The 19,676-nt window shown below is 43.4% G+C and overlaps 1 protein-coding gene across 2 annotated transcripts; it reads right to left on the reverse strand.

Annotated features, from left to right (window-relative positions):
• Window positions 1-390: 390 nt before the first annotated feature.
• Window positions 391-18,254, reverse strand: LOC307079177 (uncharacterized protein). Of its 2 annotated transcripts, none has more exons than XM_079741310.1 (15): window positions 18,109-18,254; window positions 17,053-17,316; window positions 16,815-16,940; window positions 16,298-16,436; window positions 15,747-15,877; window positions 15,402-15,443; window positions 14,581-14,606; window positions 7,822-7,852; window positions 7,155-7,177; window positions 6,987-7,023; window positions 6,536-6,558; window positions 4,647-4,683; window positions 2,961-3,022; window positions 2,660-2,720; window positions 391-1,985 (listed from the first exon to the last, which is right to left on the reverse strand). In XM_079741310.1, exons 2-15 carry the CDS (start codon window positions 17,210-17,212, stop codon window positions 1,732-1,734), a joined length of 1,152 nt encoding a protein of 383 aa, XP_079597436.1. In that variant the 5' UTR covers window positions 17,213-17,316; window positions 18,109-18,254; the 3' UTR covers window positions 391-1,731. The 2 variants fall into 2 exon arrangements, with proteins under 2 accessions (XP_079597436.1, XP_079597437.1); XM_079741311.1 differs by having other exon boundaries at window positions 18,114-18,214.
• Between the last annotated feature and the right edge of the window lie 1,422 nt (window positions 18,255-19,676).

Consider the following 19,676-nt stretch of genomic DNA (forward strand, 5'->3'; position numbering starts at 1 on the left):
TTTTTTTTTTAAATAGGTACTCTTTAAACTTCGTCACGTGTAACATCAATTAAGACCAGCAAATATGCATCCATAAAACATGTAGGCTAAGTACAGTATAATACAGGGTTAATAGATCTGAGTTCTTTGTTGCAACTATTTACCACTTTTCACACCACTTAAACTTGAAGGAAGTGGAGGAGGCACTTATTGCCTTGATTTGAACGGTTGCGCTTCTAACACCGTCTAATCACCGCTGCATGCAGTCGCTTTGCCGACAGTGCGTCATGGGCTTTCCTTATCTGATTGCTGGGTCCTCGTTGCGTCGGTACGCGCTCTTCTCGTCTCTCCTACCCGTGAGGAGCAGTCCGAGTTTTCACTGTAGCTCTCGTCACAACACACAGACACAGGTTGGCTTCTTCGAAACGGGCGTTCTTTAATGGCACGTTGCTTTATTCCTTTACGTCTTTACGTCTTTAAGCCTTTACGCCTTTACGCCGTCAAAACTATTACAAACAAACATAATACAAAAATGCCACATCAGCAAATTAGCAGTATTTACATAAGCACGAAATAAAACACAGAAATATGACACTAATTGGCACGTAAAAATGACATGTATATACAGGAAATAAAAGTGCATTAAAATGGTGAAATAAAATACCTCGCTGGCCGCTTGTTGTGAAAAGAGATTTAAGTTCTTTACTGTCCTTATATATTGGCCGTCTGCTTTAACTTCAGAGGCGAACTTACGCTATCGCTGCACTTAACGAGCGCCATTCATACATGCTTGGTCATGCCTTTTTACATAAATTACACCAACACTAATGACGTAGGGAAACTAGGAACAAAACATTAGTTCCGTTCGCTTGCAGCACATTAACACATCGGTTCAATTACATTATATTAACCTTTTAACCCAACATGAATTATTATCTATTTATTTATTACATGAAATTGAAGTGTTGATTATTAAGTGTGTATAATTAAAGAAAACTTATTTATGCTACGTCACTTACACATTACAAGTCAAAGAGGCAAAGTCCGAGTCAAGTCTCAAGTCAATAGCAGTCAAGTCTAAGTCGAGTCCCAAGTCATGTGACTCGAGTTCACATCTCTGCTAGTTTCTGAGTTTGAATCATCAGATTCACTTTCAGGTCATAGTTTCCGTTGTCCGGTAATTACCGGTCATTGACCGGAAAAAAATTAGTAGGACCGAAAATTCTAAATGTCTCCGGTCAAAATGACCAATGGAAATAATTTTCTCTGCTTAATTTGAATTGTGTTTAAATATGCTACAGTGGTCATTTGTTTAGCCAATTCATGTAAAACAATGCGGGTCGGGCCGATATTTCCCACCACTATCCTCGAGCCGGGTCGGGCCGGGCCTTTGATCAAGCGTTTGTGGGTTTTTTTAGTTTTTTTTAATCATTGCTTTATTGGCCTAATCTGAGGAGAAATCTATGCCATAAACAGAAATATTATAGGCCTTTATTACTGGGGTCTTCTTATTATCCCGATAATGACCGGCGTTCTATACATTATCCCTTACATATATATTTAGCAGAGTAGGCCTAAGTAACAAATGTGTACAAAGTTACACATGTATTCAAAAAAACGTTGGGTTGAAATCGGGCTCGGACAGAACGTGCACGGGCTCGGGCCGGTGCGGGCTTGATTTTCTGGGCCCGATCTAAGCTCTAATAAAGACTGCTCAGCGAAGCCGCCTTGGGGAAGGAAGCGTCACGAGGCTTATGTGCTTTTGTGTGATTTATGGTCTGATCCTGGGACTGGACCCATCTCGATGTCTCCCTCTCCAGCACCAGACCTGCAGACTGACTGGGAGATGGAGGGGATGGACTGGGAGGTGCCAATGTCTCTCCGGATGACCTCAGGACCCAGACTTTGGTCATCATCATGACCGTCAGGGGTAGTTGTTCTTGAGGTATGTTCTTGTTCTTCCCTGGTTGGCTCAGGAGATTCACTGGACATTAGCGGTGTAGTTTCTGGAAGAGAAGGCAGCAGAGAGTCAGGACATACAGCCAGCCTCCACATGAAGCAACACTCACTGAAGACTGAAGCCCAGTGGAGCAGCTCTGCAGCTGGGTACTCTCAGGTGGAGATGAGGACACAACCAGACACACAACCAGAGACAGCAAGACACACACACAGCCAGACACACAACCAGACACAGCCAGACACACACACACAGCTAGACACACACAACCAGAGATACACAATACCACCTGTAGAAAAAAACACCAACATTCTACACACCCGACACAACCAGGGACTCACCCAGAAACACAAACACCTAACACAACTAGAGACTCAGACAGACACACACAACCACCCCCCAAAACCAGACACACAACCAACCCACACTACCACATATACAAAACAAGACACACACAATGAGCATGATTATAGATAAAGGTTGACAAATACTGTTCAATTACACCAGTGAAAAAAGGTCCAAAGGTCATCTTGGATTAAATTATTCTTTGATGTGATTAAGTTCCAGTCTAATATAGTCTAATAGATCCCCTCTCATCTATTTGTGGACAAAGCATTTCAGAGGTACAGGGTGAACTGATCATGAATATTTAATAGAATTTGGATTATTTCATATTGTCATTAGTTGCATAACTGCAGCTGTAACATAATTAACACAACTCACCTTCAGCAGACTGTGTTTCACTGGAGGGAGCTGGAGGGCTGGATGTCTCTAGACCTGCAGGCTGTGTTCAAACATACAGTTCATCCATACTGTTACACCACTGCATTAAATCCTCTGTCATTCTACTACATATAAGGTAGCACTGTACAAATACACTTTATATCATTTGACTAAGACCTACAATTAATTAGCAACAAGGTGTAACTGTAACATTCAACAATAATAATAACTATAATAAAAAAGACAAAATAGCAGTTTATTATTAATGACACAGAGACCACAAATAATGGTCTGAACGTACAAGCTCCGTAGAGAGGAGAGGTGTGGATGAGGGACCAGACGTCCCTTCTCCAGCAGCTCCACCTGGACGGTTATAGAGTAGATAAAGTTAGCCTTACATTACAAACAAAACCTGTAGCTAATGCTGCAGAGTAGCTAGCTAGCTACCAAAAATGAAGGCTTTCCTTTCCTCCTCCTATTTTCTCCATTTTCTAAATTGCGCGCCTGAAGCCTGCCTCTCTCTTTCTGCCTTTTTTCACCGTGCAATAAAGTAAAAATATGTTCAACTTTGGGCGCTGTGCCCAGGGTAGCAGCACTCATCAACAAAATAATAGATGTAACAAAATGTCCAACAACGTTGAAAAAGCTTTCCAAGTACATTTTTACAGTCAGAGCAGATCTCTGGGAGCAGCTCTGTGAGAGTTCTGTACTCTTGGTGTACAGACTCTGTCCTGGTGCTTGGGGTCTCTGCACTTCAAATGAGTGTGGGAATTTTTAGCATCAAACGGTAACCTGTCCCCCCCCTTTCAGTGAGCAAAGTAGGCTGCAAGATGGAAACTAGTGAGGGCAGCAAGGTTTATTACTTTTTTCTTTCTTTATTCTTTTCTCTACTCTAGTATGGTCAGAAAAATAAAACTGTGGTCTGCTTGAAAACGGGGTTCTATGTCCGCTTCCAAGTGAACTGTAGTTTGGTTTGCTTTAGGTTTTTAACGCAATCAGACCCGTCTATAACATGCTTGATGTTGTGTTAGTGTGTCGGCACTGCGGTTTCTGTATAAACTGTGTTAACAACTTGTTTTGAAAACAGGACGTAGTCACATGTGAAAAGTCGCTTACTCTCCATGTCAGCTCGGCCGTAGTCATTTCAATTAATTTACCATAAAGGATAGAAAATGGGTGCAATCCAAATGTAAGGGCGGACGGCTTGACTGCAGTCAACTATATATCCCACCCACAACACACACGATGCCTTGTGGGTGGGATGTGCACTTTTTCCACACACAGGAAATAAATAAAACATATTCAGCCAGGTATACGTGAACTTTTTGAGATTAAAGTGAGTCAGACGTGGTGCAATAAGGAGGGGAAAGCAGTTATCGAGATATGGCCTGAAGAATATGTAAATACATTTTGTGGCACATAAAATTGTGTGTCATCGATTACTTGTTTTAATTACTCAGTTAAAGAATGGTGGAAGTTCCTCCAAATGATTTTTAATTTGTAGGAACACCGAAGCAAAATGAAAAACTGAAGACCGGACAAAGTTGCTCCATTGTTATTGTCCTCAACTAGGAGGCGTTGGGAGTTTCCCTCGGAGGTTCTGTCCAATAGACGAGCGACCCGCCAACCGCGAGGCGTTGGTTTACAATACGGTCGGCCTATCAGAGTCCAGTGTGAACGCTGACCGAACCAAATGAAAATGTAACAAAGCCTCACCCTCACCCTGAATTGGACCGAGTCTACAAACTAAAGGAGTGAAAGCGCCCTTTCTACCCTTGGTCCCTGCTCTGTGTTGTCATGATGACTCAGTGAGCTACGTTATAAACGCCACTGAGCTGGCGTTATGCTAGCCACATCTCCCCAGAAATGTTTTTAATCACAGCGATCATTTGACTTGGTGTGAGTCAGTGACCCTTTCGAATCACTGGATATTAATAAATTATCTGTTACTCATTTACAAAGTGAAACATGTGGAATAAGAACTTACCATAGTGCGCCCTTTCCCATTTCAGTGTTTTGATTTTCTATAAGATAAAAATGAAAACAAAATATCAACATTGGGTTCATTACAGGGTCATCATCCAATAACTCCACCACTGCCAGGTAGGCAGTGATGGAGTATTACCAAGAAAGTATTACCAAAACTCAACAAAAATGTATGCTTTCCAACAAGAGATAAAAACACACCGGACCATCAGATCATATCTAATCAGATCATATCTCCTTGACACTGATTTCATCTTATAAACCAGTTGTCTGTAGAACCAAACCAGCTGTGAAGACAGTACAGGTATGGAGTGAGGAAGCTGTAACATCACTACAGGACTGTTTTGAGGGCACAGTATGGGAGGTATTTTCTCAGGGAGACAACTTGGAGGAGTACACCTCTAACGTCCTTGACTACATTCAGTTTTGCACCGAGACAGTACTGCGCACCAGAACCATCAAGGTGTTCCCTAATCAGAAACCCTGGTTTGGCGGTAATGTCAGGTCGCTGCTCAGGGCGAGAGATACTGACTTCAGGTCGGGTGACATGCTGGCCTATAGAACTGCCCGACGAGACCTAAAAAAGGGCATTAAGGAGGCAAGTACAGACAGCGCATTGAGGGTGACTTTGAAAACACGGACCCCAGGGGCAGGTCTGCGGTCTGTTTCAAACAGACCGCAGAATTTCAGAGTAGGGGATCTGACATCCTCAACTACAACCTTGAACACCGCTGCGCCCAAGGTTATGTACTCAGCCCAGCCCTATAAACCCTCTTCACCCCTGACTGCGTACCCATCCATTCATCCAACACCATAATCTAATGAGCTGATGACTCCACTGTGGTGGGGCTCATTAGTGACCACAATGAGTGCCATTACAGGTAGGAGGTCCAACACACGGGAGACTGGTGTGTGGAGAACAACCAGGTGCTAAACACCACCAAAACAAATGAGATCCTTGTGGACTTTAGGAGGTCCAAGAGGACCACGCAGACCCCACTTACCATCAATGGGGAAGAAGTGGAGAGGGTGGACTCTGTTAAATTCCTGGGGACGTACAACACCAAGGACCTAACATGGGCTACTAACATCTCCAACCTTGTAAAGAGGACCCAGAAGAGGCTCTTCTTCCTACTGAAGCTCAAACAGGCAGGTTTATCCACACACCTGCTCATTAACTTTTATAGGAGCACAATTGAGAGCATCCTCTGCAGGGCTGCAGTGTGCGGTATGAAGGCTGCACAGCGGAGAGCAGGAGGGACTTGGCCAGAGTGGTTAGGTCAGCAATAAAGATCATAGGAGCTGAGCTCCCAGACCTGGCCTCTGTGTGTGGTGACCGCCTGAAGACGAAGGCAAGGTCAATAAGCACAGATAAAACTCACCCTGGACACACCTTGTTTGTCCCCCTACCATCAGGGAAGAGGTACCGCACACTGCGGGCCCGCACCACAAGACTGAGGAACAGCTTTTCCCCCAGGAGCTGTAGCCTCCATCACCCCCTCAACCCCCTAACAAAGCACTAAGGACAACTCTCCTCCAGGAGCAGTAGCTTCCACCACCCACAACCCCCCCGCCCTGCCCCTCCACACACACACACACTGGACTTGATGGGCACAATATGGACAGGGTGTGTGTGTGTGTGTGTGTTTACCATTACTATTGTGCACTTTACAGTTGTGGCCTCCACTGAAATCTTTATGTACTTTACAACTGCTGTTCATTTTTAATCTACATATCACTATTTATATATGTTTTAAACACTTCTGTCATTTGATCTTTGTCTTTGTGTGATTGTCTTATTTGTCATTGTCTGATTTTGTCTTTTTGTGTTTTGTGTCATTTAGACATTTAATATATTGTGCTGTGTATCAAACCAGTAAAAACACTTACCTCCATAAGTCGATCTAGCAATTCTACATAGAGATAAACAAGGCACTCGCATGTTAGGATATCAGTCAATATCATTCAACATAACCCTGATACATGTTAGTTTAATGTAACATGATACATGTTGGATTAATGTTACCATGAAACATGTTAGTTTAATCTAACCACGATACATTTCAGTAGTGTAATGTTATCATGATACATGTTAGTTTAATGTTATCATGATACATGTCAGTAGTTTAATGTTATCATGATACATGTTAGTTTAATGTTATCATGACACATGTCAGTAGTTTAATGTTATCATGATACATACGTTATAGTTTATTGTAACGCGTAACTCCCAGGACTATGGTTGATAAAATTAAAGATATGCATCCTATTATTATGAACTGCTCAAAAAATGTTATCTGTTACTCATTTACAAAGTGAAGCATGTGGAATAAGACCTTACCCTGAAGCTTCCTCTCCTGTTCCGGTGTTTTAGTTTTCTATAAAATAAAAATGTAAATAAAATATTAACATTGGGTTCATTACAAGGTCATCATTTAATAACTCCACCACAGCCAGCTAGGGTCACACATATTATTGTGTTTTGTATCAAACCAGTAAAAACACTTACCACCTGAAGTCGATTATACATGGCTATATAGAGATAAACAATACAGTAACATGTCAGGACAGCAACCAATATAATTTGTTAGTATAATGTAACCGTGAAACATGTTGGTTAAATCAAACCATGATACATGTTAAAGTTTAATCTAACATGATACATTATTATGAACTGCTCCATATATTCTGATCATGTAGAATCAGTTGAACCAGTTCCTGGTTTCCACTCTGAATTAGCCTCTACACAGAAGAACATCTTGACAGACTGAATATGTGTAGGGAGACGGCTGCCATTATCGTGGTCAAACAAGGACAGAAGTCTTTCTACCCTTTGTCCCTGCTCTGTGTTGTCATGACGACTCAGTGAGCTACGTTATAAACGCCACTGAGCTGACGTTATGCTGGCCACATCGCCCCAGCTATGAGAGTAGTGTCTTATATACATGGATAGCTCCATTCTATAATCTAATATCTAGATGATGTTGTTCAGTAGGTCTGCCACTCTGGTCCCTCTGCTAGGTAGGCTCTGACTCTCTGGTACAATAGGATGAAATGTTTTAATCACAGCGATATCATTTGACTGTGTTTGCGTCAGTAACCCTTGAAAATCACTGGATATTAATAAGTTATCTGTTAGTTATTAACACAGTGAAAAATGTGGAATAAGTACTTACTGTAACACGCCGTCTCCTGGTCCGGTGTTTCCTTTTTCAATAAAATAAAAATGTCAATCCAATATGAACATTGAGTTCATTACAAGGTCATCATCAGTGGTGGATTAAGGTGGTCATTGGCCCCTAGGCTACTATTTTTGTGAGGCCTCCTTACTGATCCCGCAGAAAAAGTAAATTCAGTGCCATGTGTAAAAGCGTGCTAGAATTATTACAAGGCCCTCACGCACACTCGGGAGCACTGGCATACACACACACACACACACACACACACACACACACACACACACACACACACACACATTGAGACGGCCTTCACTAAAACAGCAATGAGACAGAAACAAGGGTGAATTCCCCATAGCTGCTGCAACCACGTATTTCTGGGGACCGACGAACAGAACTCCTTAATGAGGCTGGTAAAATCCAATTTGTGCAGAATATCGCTTTCAATGGACTGATCAGAGACGGGTGATTCAGTCTCTTTTGGCCCATTGTGGATCTCAGTCTATCTTTTACTAGCGCCAATTAGTGCTGGGCGGTATGACCGAAAATTGATATCACAGTATTTTTCTCAATTCTAACGGTTTCACGGTATATGATGGTATTTTTTTGCCATGCATTATTAGGTGTTCACTAGTACTGCCACTAACGACTAATTTTCTAACGACTAATCTTTCGAGAAATTTTTCGATAAGTCGACTCATCTAAACTACTAATAAAAAAAAATAATAAAAAAAATAAATTAAAAAAATTATTACAAATAATAATAATTACGCGCTGAACGCAGGCAGGCACGCAGATATGCTGCTCGGGTTTACACTTGCGTGAATGGCGGGGTTTAAAACATTACTGCCAAAGTCCTTTTAAGTAATATAATGCAGGTTCACAAGGCAGCCACAGGAGACACCAACATTGTTTTCAACCGCTCGGTACCGCGCCGTATTAATTCCCAAGTTTTGAAAATAAAGTATTTCAAGCGAAGAAGCGACTCTGTTTTTGATTTGTTTATTTGGTTTTGAACTAATAGTTTTGGATGCATGCATCGGCTTTGAGCTTGTTTGTTTGTTACTTTGAAATCGCATACGCTCGCAACACACACAGACATCCACACACACACACACACGCACGTTCATTTATTCAAGCATGCAGCCACTACAACCTGCCGATCTTCAATCAAAACAACATCAAGTAAGTGATGCCGCAGCGCGTTGACAAGTCCGTCCCGAGGCGTCCATAGGCTTTATGGTTTATATGTTTGAAAGCCGTGACACACTCTGTAATATTCTTATGTTGTAGCTGTTAAATGACGGGACCGATTTAACATGAAGGGTACTTTATTCGAGCGTCCATTTCCTTGTGACACACCAAACGATACATCTCGCGCCTCACCCTTCACATATGCAAATGAGGTGTCATCTGACCAATCACAGTAACCCATCTATCCGTAGGATATTACATCTCCCTTCTTTTGTAATAAACAATGAACATAACTAACACGCCTAACAGTGGCTCATAAACAAATACCAGAGGTAATAACAGGTAAGTCCAGTAACTGTAATAACTGCTTTTCAGACATATCCTATAAGTAAAAGGTAGGTTATCAAGGTTATTGTTTTGTAATAAACAATGAACATAACTAACACGCATAACAGTGGCTCCATAACAAATACCAGAGGTAATAACAGGCAAGTAAGCTTTTCAGACATATCCTATAAGTAAAAGGTAGTTATCAACAGGTAGGTTATCAACAGGTAACTTCAGTGTTCACTTTACATACATGTTTCCTTTTTTTTTTATTTTTTAAACGCTACACTTTAATATCACAGGTCCATCACTTGTCTCGGCTTCACCAGAGGCCCAGACCTAGTGTGGGCATATGGCGCTGGCCCATCACTGGCAAGGCCCCCAGTGTTAGTGGTGTCCGTAGGTAGGTTCTCAGAGTGTCTGGCCTGTTATTCATTACAGCTGTGTGTTCTGGCGCAGGAGTATCAGACCTGTCACTCACTTCAGCGGTGTGTTCTGGTGTAGGTTCCTTGGTCGGTAGGAGGTGGCGGCGGTTGCGGCGGTAGGTCTGACCCTCACTAGTGCTGATGTGGTACGATCTGTCAGTATGTGCCGGTTGCATGATGGTTGCAGGTCTCCACAGTCCATTATCCTGCCGGTAACGTATATTGTCCCCAGCCTGCAGAGTCGACAGCGGCCTGGCGCTCCGGTTGTAGTACCGGCGTTGCTGGTGTTGCATGTGTTCCCGCCTCCTTCTGGCGGCGGTTGGGCTGATGAGCTGGGGTTGTAGTTGCGCTGCTGTGGTAGGAAGGATGGATCTCAGCCTGCGGCTGTTGAGCAGCTGGGCCGGTGATTTGAAACCGTCCACTGGAGTGTTCCGGTATTCCAGTAGGCTGAGGTACGGGTCCTTCTTTTCTGCCCGTGCCTTGTCCAGTATAATCTTGGCTGTCTGGACAGTTTTTTCTGCGAGCCCATTGCTTTGGGGGTAGTGCGGGCTTGTCGTTGTGTGTTTGAAATCCCATGTGTTTGCAAAGTTCTTAAAGTCCTGTGAGCTGTATTGTGGGCCATTATCCGAGATCACCTTCTCGAGGATGCCATTACGGGAGAACATGGCTTTCAGTTTTCGGATTACCGCTGATGAAGTAGTGGAATACAGCCTCTCGATCTCGAAATACCTGCTGTAGTAATCCACCGATACAACATAGTCTTCTCCATTCCATGTAAACAGGTCAGTTGCAATGACCTGCCATGGTCTGTCGGGGATTTCATGAGATAGCATTGGCTCTTTTGGGTTTGACTTCCTGTGTTGCAGGCAGATGGTGCACTTTTCCACCATGGCCTCTATTTCTCTCCCCATTCCTGGCCAGAAAAGGATGTCTCTCGCTCGTAGTTTGCTCTTTTCCATGCCTGGGTGCGGAGTGTGTATTGCTGTAAGCATGCTGGCTCGGAGAGAGTGTGGGACTATGATCTTTTTCCCTTTGAATAGGATTCCGTCCATCTCTGATATTTTATCCCTGTGGTTCCAGTATTCGGCAGTGGTGGGTGAGCATTTCTTCCTGGTTTCAGGCCACCCAGACAGTACAGACTCTTTCAGCATGGTGAGCTGAGGATCCTGTTCAGTGGCTGTTCTGATGTCTGTAAGCTTTCTGTCGCTCACAGGGAGGTTGCTGATAACCGTGTGGACTTGCGTATCCATGCCCTCACTCAGAGTGTGGTCGTTGCAGGCTAATGACTTCCTGGAGAGTGTGTCTGCGACAGGGATGTGTTTACCTGGGCGGTGGATGATGGTGATGTCATACTTCTGCAGCTGCAGGATCATCCGTTGTAAGCGTGGTGGGGCCGCTGCGAGGGGCTTTCTCATAATTGATTCCAATGGCTTGTGATCGGACTCGACGACAACCTGGCGCCCGTAGACATACTGGTGAAAACGCTTACATCCAAAGAGAACAGCGAACAGTTCCTTCTCAATTTGAGCATAGTTTTCTTCTGTGGCTGTGAGTGATTTTGAAGCGTAGGCGACGGGCTTTTCTTCTTGCAGGAGCACAGCCCCCAAACCACTTTTAGACGCGTCGACCTGGAGCCTCAGCTCCTTGCTTGGGTCAAAGTAGGTGAGCACAGGTCCTGGCTCCCGTGTGATGAGGTCCTTCATTTGCTGGAAGGCGGAGTTGTGTGTTTCATCCCACACAAATTCGCTGCTTTGCTTCAGTAGCTGGCGGAGGGGTGCGTTTATTTCAGACAGACTTGGGGCAAATCGAGCCAGGTAGTTCACCATCCCCATAATGGTCTCCAGTTCGGCTTTGTTCTGGGGTGGCTCCATCTCTTTTACAGCTTTCACCTTGTCAGGGTCTGGCTTGATACCTTCTCGTGTGAGCCTGTGTCCAAAGTATTTGACCTCTGTGACGCAGATCCTGCTCTTCTCGGGGTTGAGCCGTACACCTCTCTCTCTGGTCCTCTCCAGCATGGCCCGCAGGTTAGCGTCGTGTTCCTCTCTGGTTCGCCCGTAGACCAGGATATCGTCAACTATTGCAGCGACACCTTTCAGGCCCTCATACGTCTCGTCTATTTTTCTCTGAAACTCATCCTGGGCTGATACGATGCCGAAAGGAAGGCGGAGGAACCTGTATCGGCCGAACACAGTGTTGAATGTCGTAAGCATGGATGAATCCTCGGTTAGTTTAATGGCCCAATAGCCTGACCTTGCGTCCATGACGCTGAAAAACTGTGCGCCTGCCAGTCTTGGGGTGACATCCTCCAGAGTGGGGAGTGGGTAGTGAGGTCTTTTTATAGCTTTGTTTAGCTCGCGGGGATCTAGGCATACTCTCAGTTTACCTGTATGTGGCTTCTCTACTACCACCAGTGCATTCACCCAGTCTGTAGGCTCGGTCACTTTCGCGATGATTTCGGCCCCTTCCATCTCATCGAGCTCGTCCTTCAGGCAGCTGCGGAGGGTGAACGGGATTCTCCGTGGTGGGCACACGACGGGTGTGGCTGTGGGGTCCAGGCGTATGCTGCATTCACCTGGGAACTGTCCAACGCCCTGGAACACATCTGCAAATTCCTCCCTCACATCACAGCCTTCTGTTTGAGTTGCATTTACAGACAAAACTAGTTTAATGAGGTCCATATCAATACATGCTCTCAGTCCTAATACAGGTGGAGCTTTGGTGGTGACTATGTAGAACTCCAGTGTCATAGCAGTTCCTTTGTATTTACAGCTTAGGTTGCATGTCCCTTTTACATCAAGTGGCTCACCACCATATCCTGTGAAGAGCGGGTTGTGGGCTTCATGTCTGCCTTGCTAAACAGTTTGTGAAATTTTTGAGCTGGGATTATGTTGACTTGGGCACCGGTATCTAACTTGAATTTGACTTTGTGATTTTTCTGTCCAATTTCCATCTCAGCAATGGCCACATCATTGTCTGTGCCTTTTGAAATTGTGTCAATGTATAGTGTCTCCTGTTCGTCTGTATCGTTGTCTTGGGCGTTAGCGCCCTCTACTGCATGCACTGGCTTGGCCCTGCGTTGCTGCTGAGATCTGCATACCTGGGCGAAATGATCAAAACGTTTGCACTTGTTGCATTGTCGGCCCCTAGCTGGGCAGTCCTGACGGTCACTGTTTTGTTCTCTTCCACAATTCCCACACGTTTTGCCATGTGGTCTGGCTCTGTCTCCACTGCTTGAATATTTCCCCCCTTGACTGTAGTTAGCGCTGTATTTTGGCGCCTCTCTGTGCATCTTGGCGCGGCCCACAGCGTGTATGTCGTGGCTATCAACGTTAGCTGGTGCTCGACTGTTCATGGCTTTCATTTGTCCCTGGGCTAGCTCATGCGAGCGTGCAATGTCTATTGCTTTGATCAGATCTAGCGTAGCTCCATGACTGAGTAGTTTCTCACGTACCTTATGAGAGTTTGTTGCGAAAACTATCCGGTCCCTAACCATCTGGTCCGAGTCAGCATAGCCACAGTCCTTGACCAGCAACTTCAAATCCGTGACGAATTGCTCAAATGGCTCGCCAGAGCCTTGCATTCTTTCTTGAAACTTGTATCTTGCAAAAATGGGGTTCGCTTTTGGGGTCACATATTCCTCAAACTTGACGTAGTACGTCTCCAACAATTTAGCCTGATCTTCCGTGAGTGTCCAAGTGTTAAAAATGTCCCGACCTTTGTCTCCGACCCACAGTAGAAGGTAACTGCATTTATCCTCCTCGCTCACGGCTTTCAGTGGGCCGGTGAACATTAGCTTCACATGCTGCTTGAACCTTCTCCACGACTCCGGTAAATTAGCAGATTCCCAGTCCAAAATTGGGCTCTGAACACCAGAGGAATGCATCCCGACTGAATGGTAAGCGTTGAGTTCTTAATAACTCTGACACCATGTAATATTCTTATGTTGTAGCTGTTAATTGACGGGACCGATTTAACATGACGGGTACTTTATTCGAGCGTCCATTTCCTTGTGACACACCAAACGATACATCTCGCGCCTCACCCTTCACATATGCAAATGAGGTGTCATCTGACCAATCACAGTAACCCATCCATCTGTAGGATATTACACACTCTTTTACCAGCTGGCCTGAAATATCACGCCTCGCAGCCATGGACCTATAAAGAAAGTTGCAGTCACAGTCGTACCATTCTTGTTTAGAAGCGCAACAACGAAAAGGGTCCCGTCTGAAACAGTGTGGCGCGGCGCAGCGTTCCGAACGTTGTGTAATAGAACACACTGGTATGGCGGTATACAAAAAAATCATATCATAACGAAAATACACACCGGTATGCGGTGTGAACCGGTATACCGCCCAGCACGAGCGCCAATTTTGAAAAAGAGCGTCCCCCGCTGGCATTGGCCACAGGTAAATTCATAAATAATGGAGTGCTATATCGACAAATGGAAACACTTCGCTTTATCCTTTTCATACATTATGCCTCTTTGCTGTCCAGTAGACATGACTTATTCCTTTACAACCAAATTGACTTTATGTCCCTGGCCATATGACATGGCCCACACATATACCCAATCAGCTGCTTCACTTTTTAATGGTTCTTGTTATGGGCCAATAGGGATGAAGACTTTTTTTATTTTAAGTAAAATTGAAAATAGTCTGGCCAATCCAGGGCCCCTTGCACACCTGGGCCCCTAGGCTCAGCCGAGGCTAGCCTGTATGTTAATCCGCCTCTGGTCATCATCTAATAACTCCACCACTGCTAGGTTCACACATACTATTGTGTTCTGTATCAAACCAGTAATAACACTTACCATCTCATGTATTTGTTTTTCGAATTCTATAGAGAGAAACAACACATCGACATGTCAGGACAGCAGTCACTATCATTGAGCATAACCCTGATACATGTTAGTTTATTGTAACTATGATACATGTTAGTTTAATGTAACATGATACATGTTAGTTGAATGTAACCATGATACACGTTAGCTTAATGTAACATGATACATGTTAGTTTATTGTAACTATGATACATGTTAGTTTAATGAAACATGATACATGTTAGAGTTCAATGTAACCCTACCTCCGAGGACTATGATTGATTTTAAAGGTATCCATCCTATTATTATGAACTGCTGCATATACTTTAATGTAGAATCAGTTGAATCAGTTCCTGGTTTCCACTCTGAATTAGCCTCTACACAGAAGAACATCTTGCCAGACTGAATACGTGTAGAGAGACGGCTGCCATTATCGTGGTCAAACAAGGACAGAAGTCTTTCTACCCTTTGTCCCTGCTCTGTGTTGTCATGACGACTCAGTGAGCTACGTTATAAACGCCACTGAGCTGACGTTATGCTGGCCACATCGCCCCAGCTATGAGAGTAGTGTCTTATATACATGGATAGCTCCGTTCTATAATCTAATATCTAGATGATGTTGTTCAGTAGGTCTGCCACTCTGGTCCCTCTGCTAGGTAGGCTCTGACTCTCTGGTACAATTAGATTAAATGTTTTGAATCACAGCGATATCATTTGACTTGGTGTGAGTCAGTAACCCTTGCAAATCACTGGACATTAATAAATGATCTGTTACTCATTTACAAAATGAAACATGTGGGATAAGAACTTACCAGTTAAATCCCTTTCCATTTTCAGTCTTCTATAAACCAATGCTATGAAGTGATAAACAACACATGTCAGAACAGAAGTCACCATCATTCAGCATAACCCTGATACATGTTAGTTTAATGTAAACATGATACATGTTAGTTTAATGTAAACATGATACATGTTAGTTTAATGTAAGCATGATACATGCTAGTTTAATGTAACTATGATACATATGTTAGTTGAATGTAACCATGATACTTGTCAGAGTTTAATGTAATATGATAAATGTAAGGTTAATGTAACCATGATAGATGTTAAGAGTTGAATGTAACATGATACATAAAATAGATGAATGCAACGCTTACCTCCCAGGACTAACAATATAATGAAAGATATGCATCCTATTATTATGAACACAATCGTAACATATGGAAAACATGTAGAATCAGTTGAATCAGTTCCTGGTTTTATCTGCACCCCTCCCACAGAACCACACCTGAAACCAGAAGGACAAAACCACGTTTAGTTCTAGAGTAGTAGACTGGGTGATGGTACGAAGGTACTGGGTTCGATCCCCAATGTCCACAACCAACCTGTAGGCCTTCAGGAAGGTTCTTGAGCTAGATGCCCGACCCCTAACTGTTCCTAATGACCTGTATCTACCTGTGTCTGAATTCACTGGACACCGCTTTGGAGAAAATGACTAAATGGTAAATTATATATATGATCAAGCATTAATGACACTTTTATAATGTCTAATTCTGATAATTTAATTATTAAATTGGAGAGTAAACAAACATAACATTATGACTATGGCAAATAAAAGCCACACCAGTACATGATATATTGCCCAGGCCTAATTCTTAACAACCATTATTGTACTTTATGGACAGATTGTTTAATTAACTCCACTTACATCGTGTGGGGTTGGCATGACAATGTGGCCTTTGAGAATGTGTCATTATCTGCTGAGTCACTACAGAAGAATCCATCCAGGGCCTCACACTCAGCATCTGATGTTGATGAACACAACCTCTTCACCTTCAGACCAAGACCTGTCAATCACAACAGTTACAGACAACCTGAGAGTACACAACTTATGTTATAAATATGAGCAACACAACTTATCTGTTATCAACATGAACAACACAACTTCTCTGGTATAAACATGAACAACACAACTTCTCTGGTATCATCATGAACAATACAACTTCTCTGATATAAACATGAACAACACAACTTCTCTGATATAAACAACACAACTTCTCTGATATAAACATGAACAACACAACTTCTCTGATGTAAACAACACAACTTCTCGGATATAAACATGAACAACACAACTCTGATATGAACATAAACACAATGGTCTCATCAACACAATATATGGGGGTTGCATGGGGGGGCGTTTCCATTTAATAATATAGATATACCTGTGTCACACTTTGTACAGGCAGAGCATTGCTTCTGTCCGCTAAGGTCTTCTTTGAAAGTACCATCGGGGCACTTTGAGCACAATGAACTGGTTGTCGCTGTGCAATCCCTACGAACCCTATATCCTGTTGGAAAGAACGTTTCAAATATGTTGTTTTCCAATGGATTTGGTTGAAGAAATCATACAGAACTATTTTGGACAACAGCTTGACAACAGCTGGGTTAATGGACTCTTACCAGCAGGACATGCAAGGCAGCAGAACTGTCCTGCTCTGTATTCATCGCTGGTACACGATGGTGATGCAGTACTAGCAACGCCATAAGTATTACAAACTGAACATATTAGGAACATCATTTGTAAGAACATGGTGGTCCAGTTTGTATGACCTTCAACCATCTGATGTTTTTTGGCAGATAATTCTTCTGTGTGTCAGTGCAAGTCTTGTTATTCAATCATTCATTGCCATGCAGCTACAGACTTTTCTTGAAGTTCAGAAACATCTGGAGAGATAAAAAAAATATTCAGGAGTTAATAAATGTATTCAAATCTTTACTTCTTTTCGCTAAACCAAAATAATATGAAGTTTGAAAACATTTGAGCTGTTAAACAAAGTTGTTAAGCTTTTATGTCTGCATTAACTGTGATATAATGCTTACCATTTTGCTGTGATGAACTAAATACATTTGTGAGTGTTAAAAGTGTGTCAAAAATATAATGTACCACTTTAATGTTCATTGGGCTACATCATTTTCTAGATTAATTTGGTCTTTGGATCCTATGTTTAATATAGGATTTATTTGGGTGAAACACTCCACCTTACTCATCCATGTAGGCCTGCACAAATACAAACATACATATACACATACTAAACCCGAAACACAGTCACCTGGATGCAGAAGATCTCAGGGCCTAGGGGCTAATCACCAGCCTGGAGGCCTGGGGCCTGCCCAATGAGCAGGCCCCAGGCCTACAGGAGGTCTGCACCTGGAGTTATGGCTCTATTGATTGTTCATCAGCTGAGACACAGGGTCTCTTATGATGTTCCGAGGAGCCAGAATGTTTGTTGAAAAATACAAATCCTATTTTATAATTACAACCGTGGAGGTCTTTGTTGTTTCTCCGTGAGCAAACTAAGTGAAAGCGAAAGTAAGAATGGCACCATAAACGTATCACTCTTTTTATGCAGTTATAGTTTTTTTAAACCACCTGAACTTTAAAAAAAATGTGTGAACGACCTGAATATAATGAGGATACGAGGATATCAGTTTTGACATAGACAGCGTTTATATTACCTTACTTTAATTGAGAGCGTCGAAACACATTCCTCGGTCCTCAACTGGAATAAAGCCCAGCCTTCTCATTGCCCAGACCTGACGTTGCAGGGCAGGTCCGGGCAATGAGAAGGCGTTGCAGGGCGTGTGATAAGTGAAGGGCATGTGATAATTCAAGCCGTCTCCAATCACTACCGGTTTTATTCATGTTATTTCAATGAACAATCCATTATTGTAAGCTGGTGGATGTTTGACAACCCTTGAACCTTGAAATAGCTGCTACACACGCTCAATGTTAAATTAAAATATTACTGAAGAGAATGCAATGCATTGACATTATTAAGTAAAAGTACATGGTGACTTGTTCAAGACTTGAAAAAGTTTGGGACTAGGACTTGGACTCGATTTGACTTTGGTGTGACTTTGACTTGGACTCGACTTGCCTTTCCCTGTCTTGACTTGGGACTCGACTCGGACTTGACTGCTAAGACTTTGGACTTGCTTGGGACTTGCCAAACAGTGACTTTGTCCCATCTCTGCTAAGTGCTGAACACAGGGAGACAGCGGCGGGGAAACGGGATTTATTGGTAGGCAGGCGGGTAGTCAAGCATGCAGGGGTCCGGTAACAGGCAGGCAGTCAGGCAGGCGAGGACGAGACGGTATGCGGGTAGTCAGGCAGGCAGGGGTTCGGTGGAGAACTAGGGGAGAGGAGAGAGGGTTACCACGGGGATTGGTTAAGAAACAGATGTCTCAAGAGTGCTGGTAGGATCGATACTGACGGGGTAGACGTAACGACGAACTGGCGCCGGCTGATAGGAAATCCCCGGCTGAAGTAGGGAATGGTGATTGTTGATTGTAGACTGGTGTGTCAGGAAAAGGACAACTGGCGTCAAGTAGTCACTAGATGGAGGTATTGGACCGCGTAGCAGGACGCGTCGTGACAGGCAGATCTTTTTTCATGAACATTTCTCAGAATTTTTGCCAATCGACTGTTAACTCTAAGAAATAAATGATTCTCTATTACTTGACAAATTACTGCTCCATTACTGCTGGAGGAGGGAGAGCTGATCCTGGGGCAGGAGGCGGAGCAGGAGGGGGGTGCATGAACGCGCTAAAAGAGCGGCGTTCATTGAACGCACTCATATATTTTGTGAACGGTGAAGGACGCTCACGCACTGTTTACCGGCTCCCGTGGATTAACTGCAACAGGCATCATGCCAGCATGGCTTCTTAAAACAATAATGACAACGGAGCTAAATGAGTTTTATGAACAAACAAGTACAGATTAGAACGGTAAAGGTCTGAACGTCAGCCACATCGGTAACAAATGTAGATGTATGACGGATTGATGAGCAACGTTTGCTACAGTCCAATGGGTAGGCTGATTGACTGATCTATCCAGCACACATCTAGGTGGACACGCCCACCTGTGATGTCAGAAGCTGCACATTTTCAAAGGGCTTGTAACAGCTAATCACACTCACACCAGGTGGAATAATATGTCCGCTTTAAACAGTATTTTGGGTCATTTTCGTTGGGTGATGAAATTAAATGTGAGTAAACAACATCATACTAGGTTTGGCGTGGTG

Source organism: Pollachius pollachius (genome assembly GCF_949987615.1).
Source record: "Pollachius pollachius genome assembly, chromosome: 8".
Lineage (NCBI taxonomy): Eukaryota > Metazoa > Chordata > Actinopteri > Gadiformes > Gadidae > Pollachius > Pollachius pollachius.

Bases quoted from the DNA above. Each gene is read 5' to 3' on its own strand.
- LOC307079177 (XM_079741310.1), bottom strand. From the start codon at position 17,212: ATGGTTGAAGGTCATACAAACTGGACCACCATGTTCTTACAAATGATG. The intron at 16,437-16,814 runs GTATATCTATAT...TGTGATTGACAG, and splicing joins CTGTACAAAGTGTGACACAG to GTCTTGGTCTGAAGGTGAAG. The intron at 1,986-2,659 runs GTGAGTTGTGTT...CTTCTCTTCCAG, and splicing joins TGAAACACAGTCTGCTGAAG to AAACTACACCGCTAATGTCC.